Source organism: Carcharhinus amblyrhynchos, chromosome 26 (assembly GCF_965287045.1).
Source record: "Carcharhinus amblyrhynchos chromosome 26, sCarAmb.v2.hapA, whole genome shotgun sequence".
In the NCBI taxonomy this organism is placed as follows: Eukaryota; Metazoa; Chordata; class Chondrichthyes; order Carcharhiniformes; family Carcharhinidae; genus Carcharhinus; species Carcharhinus amblyrhynchos.
The window spans coordinates 32,366,763-32,379,489 of NC_137349.1; the positions used below are offsets into that span (position 1 = coordinate 32,366,763).

A 12,727-nucleotide genomic window follows, 5' to 3' on the forward strand; every position below is an offset into this window, starting at 1 on the left:
TAGTAATGGGAGGGGGAAGATGCAGAAATGTCCAGACTCAGATGAATGAAGAGTTTAGAGGAGTTATATTGTTAATGGAGTCTACAGAAATGTGATGCAACAAGGTCATAAGCAGTTTCAAGCATTGCGAAGTTAATGTGAGAGAATGAAGACAAGTAATCGATTGGGGAGAACTTGTTATATTCTGGCTGCAGAGCTTTAAGTGAATTGTAATCTGTTATTGTATATCTGATATTATTGAATGAGGCAGGATTAATTAATAAAGCTATAAAATCATGATCACAATATCATTGAATTTCATGGTAAGTTTGAAAGTGACTCACTCCAATTGCAGACATGAATCTTTCACTTGAAGCCAATTTCATAGGTATGAGAGGAGATCTGGCTAAGACTGGTTGGGCAAATAGACTGAAGGATATAGAAATAAATAAACAATGGGAAACATTTAAAGATACAATTCAAGATTCAAAAAATACATTGCGTTGCAAAACAAAGATTCAGTAAGAAAGACTCATTTGTGGTTCACTTAGGAACTTAAGGAAAATTTCAGATTAAAAGAAGAAGCTTATAACTTTGGAAAGAACAGTACCAGGTTTGAGGATTGGGAGTGTTTTAGAAATGAGGAAAGGGGCTACCAAAAATCGACCAGGACAAAAAAGGAATGACAGTAAACTAGCTAGAAATATGCAAACAAATTGTAAGAGCTTTTCATAGTGTATAAAAAAGAGTAGCCAAAGTAAACATTGGTCCCTTATAAGCAAAGAGAGGAGAAGGTGATCAGGCAGAACGAGGAAATAGTGGAGTCATTGAAAAAATATTTTGTGTGTCTTCATAGAAGAAGGGGGCAGGGTTAAAAAGATGGGCAAATTAAAGTCATTAGTATCAGCACAGAAGAAGTATTAGAGAAAACTAAACTTGAGGGACTAAAATTAAACATATCCTGGTGGCCTATATCCTAGGGTTCATAAGAACATAAGAAATAGGAGCAGGAGTAGGCTATCTAGCCCTTCGAGCCTGCCCCGCCATTCGGTAAGATCATGGCTGATCTGTCGTGGCTCAGTTCCACATTCCCGCCCTCCCCCCATAACCCTTAATCCCCTCTCATCAAAAACCCATCAACCCGCGTCTTAAAAATATTTAGCGAGGCAGCCTCCACCACTTCAACGGGCAGAGAATTCCAGAGATTCACCACCCTTTGAGTGAAGAAGTCCCTCCGGAACTCCGTTCTAAACTGCCCCCCCCCCCCCCCCCCCCCCCCCCCCGCTTTATCTTGAGGCTGTGTCCCCTAGTACTACTGTCCTTTCTGAGCGGGAAGAGTCTCTCCACCTCTATCCTATCCATCCCATTCATCATCTTATACGTCTCAATGAGATCTCCCCTCATTCTTCTAAACTCTAACGAGTACAAGCCTAGTTTATTCAGCCTCTCCTCATAGCTCAACCCCCTCAACTCCGGTATCAGCCTAGTAAACCTCCTCTGCACTCCCTCCAAGGCCAAAATATCCTTGCGTAAGTGCGGCGACCAAAACTGCACACAGTACTCCAGCTGCGGCCTCACCAATGCCCTATACAGCTGCAGCAAGACCTCCCTACTTTTATACTCAATCCCCCTCGCTATGAAGGCCAGCAACCCATTCGCCTTCCTGACCACCTGCTGCACCTGCAGGCTGGGTTTTTGCGACTCATACACAAGGACCCCGAGGTCCCTCTGCACCGTCGCCTGCTGCAGTTTTTCGCCACGTAAGTAATAGTCCTTCCTACCATTATTCTTACCAAAGTGGACCACCTCGCACTTGCCAACATTAAATTCCATTTGCCAGTTCCTGGCCCATTCGCCCAGCCTATCTAGATCCTTCTGCAGACTCTCCACACCCTCCGCACAATTTGCCGTTCCACCAATCTTGGTGTCATCAGCAAATTTCGACACCATACACTCGGTTCCCTCCTCCAGATCATCTATATGAATGGTAAATAGCTGAGACCCCAGCACCGACCCCTAGGGCACTCCACTAGTCACCAACCGCCAATCCGAATAGCACCCATTGACCCCCACTCTCTGCCTCCTATTTGACAACCAATCCTCTATCCACGCTAACATCCTACCCCCAACTCCATGCCCCCTTACCTTCTGCAATAACTTCTTGTGAGGTACCTTGTCAAACGCCTTCTGAAAATCAAAGACCAAATCCACTGGCTCTTCTCTATCCACCGCCCTAGACATATCTTCATAGAACTCCAATAAATTTGTCAGACACGACTTCCCCTTAACGAAACTGTGCTGCGTCTGCTCTATCAAGCAATTCCCCTCAAGATGCCTCGCTATTTCCTCCTTGATGACGGATTCTAACATTTTACCTACAGCAGACGTTAAATAAACCGGCCTATAATTCCCTGCCTTTTGCCTGCCACCCTTCTTAAACAACGGCGTAACATTAGCTGTTTTCCAATCTTCCAGCACTTCCCCGCAATCCAGCGACGTTTGGAAAATAACCACCAAGACATCCACTATCACCTCCGCCATTTCTTTCAGAACCCTCGGATGCATTCCATCCGGTCCTGGGGACTTGTCCACAATCAGTCCTCCAGTCTGTCGAGCACCGCCTCTCTAGTAACAATAATGTCATTGAGACCCTCTAGTCCTACCACCTTTCCACGAGAAAAAAGCTGCAAAATGTTAGGGTACCAGCTCAGAAACCCCAAGATATATTATGAAGCCAGACCAGACCTCAAGTTTTCTACTTCGGCATTTGTGTCAAGATATGATGTTTCACTCTAGGTGCAATTCTATTGACAAACCAGGGAACTTTTATGAAAACAAATTTTATTTAACACAGTTAAAGTACCAGAACAAATTAATTAGCTTATCCTTTAACACTTAAACATGACAAAATACATTCTTAACTGCTAACCTACCACGGACTTCCAGTCAAGCAAGTTTTCGCTTGTAGACTTAAGCCTCCCTTAATAATTAATTAGCAAGACACAGGCATACTTGGTTGTAATTTAAGTTAATACTGTTGGAGCTTTCAAAACACCTCTGGAGAGAGACATCTGTTCTTCCAGCTGTTCCAGGCAGCAACTGCTTGTATTCTAAAATGAAAATGAAACTGGGCTTTCCTGCAAGCGGAGCTCCTCCCATTAATCATGTGACTCTGCCCCATCAGCCAACCTAATCAAAAACACTCATGACTCTGCATATCTCGTCCAAAATCCCAAGAGAACCAAACTAAACAAAGTCCGTTAGCTCCACAAAGTATCACATCCCTAGCTAAAAAGTTATTAGCCTGCATTCTTAGCATCTGTTGCATGTTTACCAGATAAATCGTCTTTTGTAATAAAACGTGTCTCTTCAAGCAATCCCACTGTACACACAAAATATATCAAAATAGCACAGCATTATTACAAAAGATGTTAGATTTGCCATTTTCATTCTCGTATTTCAGGAAAGGAGGGAGGGGTAAAACTGGGAACTGCAGGCCAGTTAGCCTAATATCATTTGAATGGGTAAGCTCAAGAATCTATTATTGAGGACGTCTTAATGAACTTGAAGTAAATATATTTAGAACAAAACAACATGATTTTACAAAAGGAAATCCTGTTTGGCAAATTTATTTGATTTTATTTGAGGATCTAACTGGTAGTGCAGATAAAGAGAAACCAATAAATGTGGTAGACCTGGATTTTCAAAAGACATTGCACAAGATTATTCATAAAACATTAATAGGCAGAATAAAGGCTTGCAGAGTTGGGCACAATGCATTAGCACGGATGGAAGATTGGTTAATGAACAAGATGCAAAGTGTGGTCATAAACGGGTCATTTTCAACTTGGCAGGCTATAACTAGCGGAGTGCTGCAAGGATCAGTGCTGGGACCTGAGCTATTTGCAATCTATATCAATGACGTGGGATGAAGAGACAATGTGGAGTCATATGGAAGGTGCAGAGAAGCTTCATAGAGATATAGATAATCAAGATGGCAGGTGGAGTATAATGCATAAGAACATAAGAAATAGGAGCAGGAGTAGGCCGTCTAGCCCTTCGAGCCTGCCCCGCCATTCAAAAAGATCATGGCTGATCTGAAGTGGATCAGTTCCACTTTCCCGCTTTCTCCCCTTAACCCTTAATTCCCTTGTCTGTCGAAAACCTATCTACCTGTGACTTAAATATATTTAGCGAGGTAGCCTCCACCACTTCAATGGGCAGAGAATTCCAGACGTTCACCACCCTTTTGAGTGAAGAAGTTCCTCCTCAACTCTGTTCTAAATGCCCCCCCATCTTGAGGCTGTGCCCTGAAGTCCTGCTGTCCTTTTCTGAGCAGGAAGAATCTCTCTACCTCTACCCTATCCATCCCCTTCATTATCTTATATGTCTCTAAGATTCCCCCCCCTCATCCTTCTAAACTCCGAGTACGGACCCAGTCTATTCAGTCTCTCCTCATAGTCTAACCGCCTCATCTCCGGTACCAGCCGAGTGAACCTCCTCTGCACTCCCTCCAAGGCCAAAATATCCTTGCGCAAGTGCGGCGACCAAAACTGCACACAGTACTCCAGCTGTGGCCTCACCAGTGCCCTGTACAGTTGCAGCAAGACCTCGCTGTTTTTATATTCTATCCCCCTCACTATAAAGGCCAGCATCCCATTCGCCTTCTTGATCACCTGCTGCACCTGCAAGACTGGGTTTTTGCGAATCATGCACAAGGACCCCCAGGTTCCTCTGCATCGTAGCATTCTGCAGCTTTTCGCCCTTTAAATAGTAATCCCTTCTACTATTATTCCTGCCAAAGTGGATAACCTCACATTTGCTAACATTGTACTCCATCTGCCAGGTCCTCGCCCACTCGTTCAGCCTATCCAGATCCCTCTGTAGACTTTGCACACCCTCAGCACAATTTGCTTTTCCACTCATCGTGATATCAGCAAATTTCGTTACCCTACACTCAGCCCCCTCCTCCAGATCATCTATATAAATGGTAAATAGCTGAGGCCCCAGCACCGATCCCTGCGGCACTCCACTAGTCACCAACCGCCAATCAGAATAGCACCCACTGATACCAACTCTCTGCCTCCTATTAGACAACCAATCCTCTATCCACGCTAATACCTTACCCCTAACTCCAAGCCCCCTAACCTTCTGAAGCAACCTTTTGTGCGGCACCTTATCAAACACCTTCTGAAAATCGAGGAACGCCACATCCACTGGTTTCCCTCTGTCTACCACACGAGTACACATCCTCGTAGAAATCCAATAAATTCATCAAACACGACTTCCCCTTAACGAATCTGTGCTGCGTCTGCTCTATCAAACCATTCTTTTCTAGGTGCCTCGCTATTTCTTCGTTGATGACAGATTCAAGCATTTTTCCAACAACAGACATTAAACTAACCGGCCTATAATTCCCTGCCTTTTGCCTGCTACCTTTTTTGAACAACAGCGTAACATTAGCCGTTTTCCAATCTTCCAGCACTTCCCCGGAATCCAGCGAAGTTTGGTAAATAATCACTAAGGCATCTACTATCACCCCTGCCATTTCCTTGAGAACCCTGGGATGCAGTCCATCCAGTCCTGGGGACTTGTCCACCATCAGTCCCGTTAGTCTATCAAGCACTACCTCCCTAGCGACAGTAATTGCTTTAATCGCATGCAAGGAAGTGCGAAGTTATTTCACTTTGATCATTGGGGAAAAAAGGAGCAAATGTTTTTAAACATACTAAACTTGTAAATGTGGATGTTCAGAGAGTACATTTGAATGCAGACGTTATCCATCAGGTTGCTAGGCTGGACCAGAATCCCAAATTACATTAGGAAGCCTGACTAGACCACCACAATTTTTCTATTTTGGCAAAAATGTGAGGATAGGATGCTTCACTCCAGGAGTAACTTTGCTAGCAAATTCAGGATCTTTTAGGTAAAACCAACTTTATTTAATAGTACAGTTTAACTGTAATATTAACAAATGAAGGAACTTAACTATTAACTATTGAACAGTATTTAAACATAAATAGAAACCACTTTAATTTCTAACATCATTGTTTCAGTTCCAAATAAGTAACATTGTTCTTGCTGATTCAACCACTTTAAATACAGTTAGCAACCATAAATAAGCTTGCTATAAGGGGTGTAGTTAGTCTTGAACTTTGAGAGATTTTGTGGAGAGAGCAGTTTGCAGATCTCGGTCTTGATGCAAAATCTAGCCAGAACTCAAAGGCTGTTTTTCTCTCTGCTGTGTACCGAGCTGTTCCCATTAACTACATTAACTTATGGTCCTATCAATCTAAACCCACCCTGCATTATTTTGATCATAAACCCCAGGTGACCTTTTATTTTTGTGAACTAAAGTCCATTAGCTCTCTAAGTAAACACAACATGACTAAAATGAGTAATTATCCTGCTTTCCCAACATCAGACTACCTGTAGAAAAAGAAGTCCCCTTAATGAAAACCGTAGCAGTATCACACTGCCACAAAGTACTACAAGCAATTTGGAAAGATGGTGGCCTTTACTGCAAGGGGATTGGAATGCAGGAATAAAGACTTCCTACCACAGTTGTACAGGGCTTTGTTGAAACCACACCTGAAGTATTATGTGCAGTTTTGGTCTCTATGTAAGGAAGGCCATCTGCATTGGAGAGGGCGCAGTAAGAGTTCACTGAATTGGTCCCTAGGACGGGAGGTTTGACCTATGATGAGAGGCTGAGTATATTGTACCTATTTTTCCTGGAGTTTAGAAAAATGCAAGACAACCTCATTGGAACTTAGAAAATTCTGAACAGGTGTGGGATCCTTGGGAGACTGGGAGGTGGTGTGAATGCTTGTCACTGCTGCTATTGCTATGGCTATATTTGGGTAGATAAGAATTAATCAATTCAAGGCCATTATACTGAACAGGACAAGGGATCAGTGTTGGAAGTAGCTGGTGTGCTCAATCAGTTAAAGGCTGCAGTGAGTATTAAGTTGAAGATATGGACCTGTTCAAAAAGCAGGTTGACACATTAAGTTGATGAATACAGTGTTTTCATTATGGAAAGATTGGGATGTGATTTCAGTGCAGCCTTAAATGAAAAATGCATTAAATACATCAATACCTAAATATAACTAAAGTTTCTTACTATCTTTACTCATTTCATATGCGCTTTGTGACATGATAAGGAAATTTCCAGGGCAGACCATCATTTGCTCCTCTTCCAACAATGTTGCCTCCTCTTGATCCGAAGGTATTCATCCATTTCCCCTTCCCATGAGATCCTACCTTTTTGCTATGAGGTAAAGATTTTCAAAATCCTGGTTCAATGTCTCCTAATTGTTTCTTAATTTATTTGCTCATCAACATTTTCAATCCTTGTGGTATTTCACACTATGAACTCTGGTCCTTGCTGAAGCTACTCCAAAAGGATGCAATTGGGCTTAGAGGACAGTTTTTACCCTTCCTAGAGAGCACTGAGATAATCCGGAGCCAGAAAGAATCGACCTTCAACTAGTGCAAAAAAAGGTGCAACATAGGATCCTGCTTTTTCCTCCACTGTCTCTGCCGTAATTTGATTCCAGACTCTTGTTTTAGGCATTCCAGATGGGTTTTCTCTCAAACTGGGTGACTTGCCTGTTTTATAAATTAATTATGTTCAAGTCTTACCTTTTGGATGCAGAGGCATTAGTTTGTATGGTTCTTCGTGAATTTTCATTGACAAAGCAACTGCTGGAACTCGAGCCATGATTCTGCATCAGTCAATCCTGGGCTGCTAAAGCAAAGTAATTTACAAAAGCTCTGCAACTTTTAAAGGCAGTAATTGGATCAACATTGTGTATGCAGTAGGAAGATCTTTGAATCTGAGAATGTGGAATTACTGATGCAAAGGAGGGCAGATAGAGCAAATTGGGCACAAAGGGTTGCGCAGGTTGCACTCTGAGGAAGAAAATGCATTTCTTGCCATCTACTGGATCTTAAGTAAAACACTTCATTGCTTACAGATAAGTATTCAACCAAGCACAGCCAGCTTAAGTATTAATGCTTCAAAGAATGACACATTTGACAAATACATTCATCTTGGACTGAATTTTTTTAATACCAGCCTGTTAAATAATAATTATTGTCATCACTTGCACTGATTATTTCAAATATCCCTTATGAAAGAGTTGCTAACTTAATGTGCAACAGTTGCCAAGCAACAATGCTTTAACACAATTAAAAACCATTACAGTACTCGCTCAGAATTACTTGCCAATAACTAGTGCATAATCTAAACCAATTTTTGAAAATTATTTTTCCAATTCTAGTGCCATCTCTCCAGTAGGAGCAGAATTTTCCTGAGGGGTGGTCTTGTGATGCCTGCAGCATTCCAGCAGTTTGCCCACATGGCCATTCTTCATGCCCGGGTCTAAAATTCTGTTTGACAATTTCTGGGTTTGTTATTGACTTTACTAATTCTAACCCCTGTGTTGACTGTTATCTCTGATTCAGCCTTGGGCTCCATCAATAGCTTTTTCCCTTCCTTAGCTGTGTCTACTAATGAATGACTCATTCAGGTATTTGTTACCTCCAGACTCAACTATTTCTCCTATTAGTCTCCTATCCTGCAATCTTTTAAGCCCCTTCTTATCCAAAATTCTCCTGTCGTTTCTTGTACAATTTACTCAATATTTCCGTCCTTGGCGACCAATTTTGTTAATAATTCTGCTATTTGGTTTCAGAAAGTGGATATTACCAGCAAAGCTGTGGCTGATGTCCTGACAAAAACCACAGAGTACCTTCAGCCGAATCCAGGTAAAGATTTCCTGAAATGTGGTGTATAACCTTAAATGACACATGGTCATCTGTTTGTGTTTTCCTTATCTGCTTTCCAAAGTAAAATTCATGAGGGAGAAGGTTTTGTGACAAGGGAGGGAAGACAATCACACCTCTGCTGACTCATTGTCTAATTCACAGCATTGTGGATTCGGACCAAGCAGAGATTGAACTTCCCCATAGCGAGAGATTGAAAGTCTGAGAGGAAGTGCCTACACCATATCTTTTTGCAAAAACCTCACTGTTCCTAAGTTGTAAATGACTCTACATGCACTTTGTTCCTGTATATTCCAACACAATGACAATCCAGAGTGCTGCAGCCATCCACTGTTTTAACTCCTCTTACCCTACACTGCTAAAACCAAGGGCGTCTTACCTTCTTCATCAGACTAGTCTTGATGGTTGCGCACCATTAACATACAAGCTTGATGTCACCTCATCACTGCATTTTCATTACCTTTTCACTTTTTCCAACTTTGGTGTCCTGAGTCTAAAATGATCAGGTCTGTTGCCTGACATTAGGACTGGATGAGTAGAATATTGGGAAAGGTGCAGCAAATGCTGTTTACTAGCCACTGACTTCAGCCCTCTCCTGAGACTGAACCCAGGTGTTCAGATTTGTCACATTTGACCCTGAGATGACCTTCCGAGCACACATCTGTGCCATCACAAACCACTTATTTCCAACTCCTTGATATCCAACACAGGCCTGCCTCACTCATCCAGTGTTGAAACCCATTGTTTCCTCAGGACTTGACCAATGTACTACTGGCCAGCCTCCCACATTCTACCTTGTAAACTTAAGTCATATAAATCTCTCCTGCCTATGTCCTTATTCACATCAGACCCCATCCACCCATCAGTGCTTTAGTCTTTGATTTATGTTGGTTTCTAATTTCAAAAATCTTTACATTTAAATAGGTCTTTCACAACAGCCAGATATTTCAAAGTGTCTTACAGGCAATGAAGTATTTTTCATGCATAGTCATTGTTATAATTTAGGCTAAGTAATGACCCTGTTTTATAATTCTTATCCTTGTTTACAAATTCCTCCATGGTCTTTCTTCCCCCCCAACATTACTGTACTGACCTCCAGTTCCATGACCCTCTGAGATATCCACGATCTGGCCACTTGAGTGTTTCTTGTTATAATTGCGCCACTGTTGGTGGCTATGCCTTCAGTCTTTGGAACGCCCTCCCTAAGTCTGTCTACCTCTGTTTTCTTTCAAGATGTTCCTTAATATCTGCCTCTTTGACCAAGCTTCTGACCATCTGCCCTGATATTTTCTTATGTCTGTCAGTGTCCTGTGAAGCATCTTGGGATAATTTATTGCGTTAAAGGCACTATCTAAATAGAAATTTATGTTGTCACTTTTCCTATGAATTTCAGCCCTTTGCACATCTTACTGTTCTTCATTATTTTGTGATAATCAGTGACTAGATTGCCAAGGACAATATATGAGCAGTGTAATGCAATGGATTTAAAGGATGTTGAAGTGAATTTGTTTTTTAAGTAGAGAATAAACTAAACACCAAAATTGCCCTTTTCACAGTAATTTCTCAAGCATGGGGAAAGTATTTCAAGGTACAGACTCAAAAGCAATTTAAAAATGTTCAATACCTATGCAAGTCTAGGAATTTAAGTAATAGCTTACAGCTGTCAGTTGGCTGCATACCTTTGGGAATCTCTGAATATGATGACTAGTCAAAAACTCAGATCTTTCAGATTTCCTGTGCTGTGAATGTAATTCTGTATGAAATATTTGTAGGCTGAACAGCCAAAGTTACATTTATTTATTTTTGGTCTTCCATAATTTGTTTGGAGTGCTTCAAGCTGTTATTGGTTTTTTTTGTGAACTGCATACTCTATGAAAAACAAGCTAAAACTTGCTCATTACATGTAAGGCAGCCTACAAGTACCACCTTTTCAAATCGCATGTGCTACATGATCATCAGATAACGTTTCAGTCATTTCAGTGAGGTACTGGGAATTAAGTGAAAATTGTCAAGTAAATATGTTTTCCATCTAAGTGAGTAACGTTTTTTTAATTAGAAATAAGTCAATTGTGTAAATTGAGGTAAATTTCCCAGGAGCCTTTTGCTGAACAACTTAATTAAAGGCATTAAGCAGACTATCAACAATGTCATCTATGTGCGGATCCCAAGAGATGGATGAGATCCTAAATTAATATTTCTCATTGGTATTTACTGTTGAGAAAGGCATGGATGTGAGGCAACTTGGGGAAATAAATAGTCATGTCTTGAGTGTACATATTACAGAGAAGGAGATACTCAAAGTCTAAAGTGCATCAAGGTAGATTAATCCCTGATGAAGTGTATCCCAGGATGTTGTGGGAGTCTAGGGAGGAAATTGTGGGTTCCCTCACAAAGATATTTGAATCATCATCAGCCGCAGGTGAGGTGCTTCAAGATTGGAGGATAGCAAACGTGTCTTCGTTTAAGGAGAGCTGCTGGAAAAAGCCTGGGAACTACAAACTGTGACATCTGAAGGAGTAAGTTATTAGAAGGTATTCTGAGACAAGATCTACAGGCATTTAGAGAGGCAAGGACTGATTTGGGACAGTCAGCATGGCTTTGAGTGGAAAATCATGTCTCACAAATTTGATTCAGTTTTTTGAAGGGGAAACCAAGAAAGAAGATGAGGGCAGTGCAGTTGATGTTGTCTGTATGGAATTTAACAAAGCCTTTGACAGGATACTGCATGGCAGGTTGTTGAATCAGGTTAAATCTCCCGGAGCCAGGGTGAGGTAGCCAATTGGATGCAAAATTAGCTTGACGACAGAAGGCAAAGGGTGATTGCAAAGAGTTGTTTTTTTTTGAAGTGGAGGCCTGTGACCAGTGGTGTGCCTCAGGGATTGGTGCTGGGTCCACTGTTTATCATTTATATTAATGATCTGGATGAGAATTTAGAAGACATGGTTAGTAAGTTTGCAGGTGACACCAAGATTGGTGACATTGTGGACAGTGAAGAAGGTTTTCTAGGATTGCAACAAGATTGTGATCAATTGGGCCAGTGAGCCAACGAATGGCAGATGGAGTTTAATTTGGATAAATTTGAGGTGATGCATTTTGATAGATCAAATCAGGCAGGACCTTCTCAGTTAATGATAGGACATTAGGGAAAATTATACAACAGATCTAGGGGTACAGGTTCATAGCTGCTTGAAAGTGGAGTCACAGGTGGGCAGGGTGGTGAAAAAGGCATTTGGCATGCTTGTTTTCATTGGTTGGGACATCAAATAGAGGAGTTGGGGCATCTTGTTGAAGTTGTACAAGACATTGGTGAGGCAACACTTGGAATACGGTGTACAGTTCTAGTCACCCTATTATAGAAAGAATATTATTAAACTAGAAAGAGTGCAGAAAAGATTTACTAGGATACTACTGGGACTTGATGGCTTGAGTTATAAGGAGTAGCTGGATAGACTGGGACTTCGCCCTGGAGCATAGGCTGAGGGGTGACCTTGTAGAAGTCTACAAAATAATGAGGGGCAAAGACAAGGGATATAGCCAACGTCTTTTCCCAAAAGTAGGGGAGTCTAAAACTGGAGGGCATAGGTTTAAGATGAAAGGGAAGAGATGCAAAGGATCCAGAGGGGCAAACGTTTTCACTCAACTGTGGTAAATGTCTGGAACGAGCTGCCAGAGGCAGTAGTGGAGGTGGATGCAATTTTGTCTTGTAAAAAGCATTTGGACTCAGGTAAGATGGGTATAGAGGGATATGGGCAATTAGGACTAAGTGGTTAAAAACTGGGCAGCATGGACAAGTTGGGCCGAAAGGCCTGTTTCCATGCTGTAAACCTCTAACTCTACGACTGTTTGAAGCTATCTTCACAGCTGCAGACCAATGTGGATTCAACTTAATGACAACCAGTTAGCGTTAATATACAGAGGAAACTTGGCCATTGTCAAATATACACATTTTAGTTAA

At 41.6% G+C, this 12,727-nt stretch overlaps 1 protein-coding gene across 1 annotated transcript in view; it reads left to right on the plus strand.

Annotated features, from left to right (window-relative positions):
* Window positions 1-12,727, plus strand: part of LOC145358504 (endophilin-A2-like) — a 129,056-nt gene that overhangs the window by 70,229 nt on the left and 46,100 nt on the right. The window contains exon 3 of the mRNA XM_080212619.1: window positions 8,682-8,754. Coding sequence (XP_080068745.1) covers window positions 8,682-8,754 — 73 coding nt within the window. The remainder of the gene's footprint in view (window positions 1-8,681; window positions 8,755-12,727) is intronic.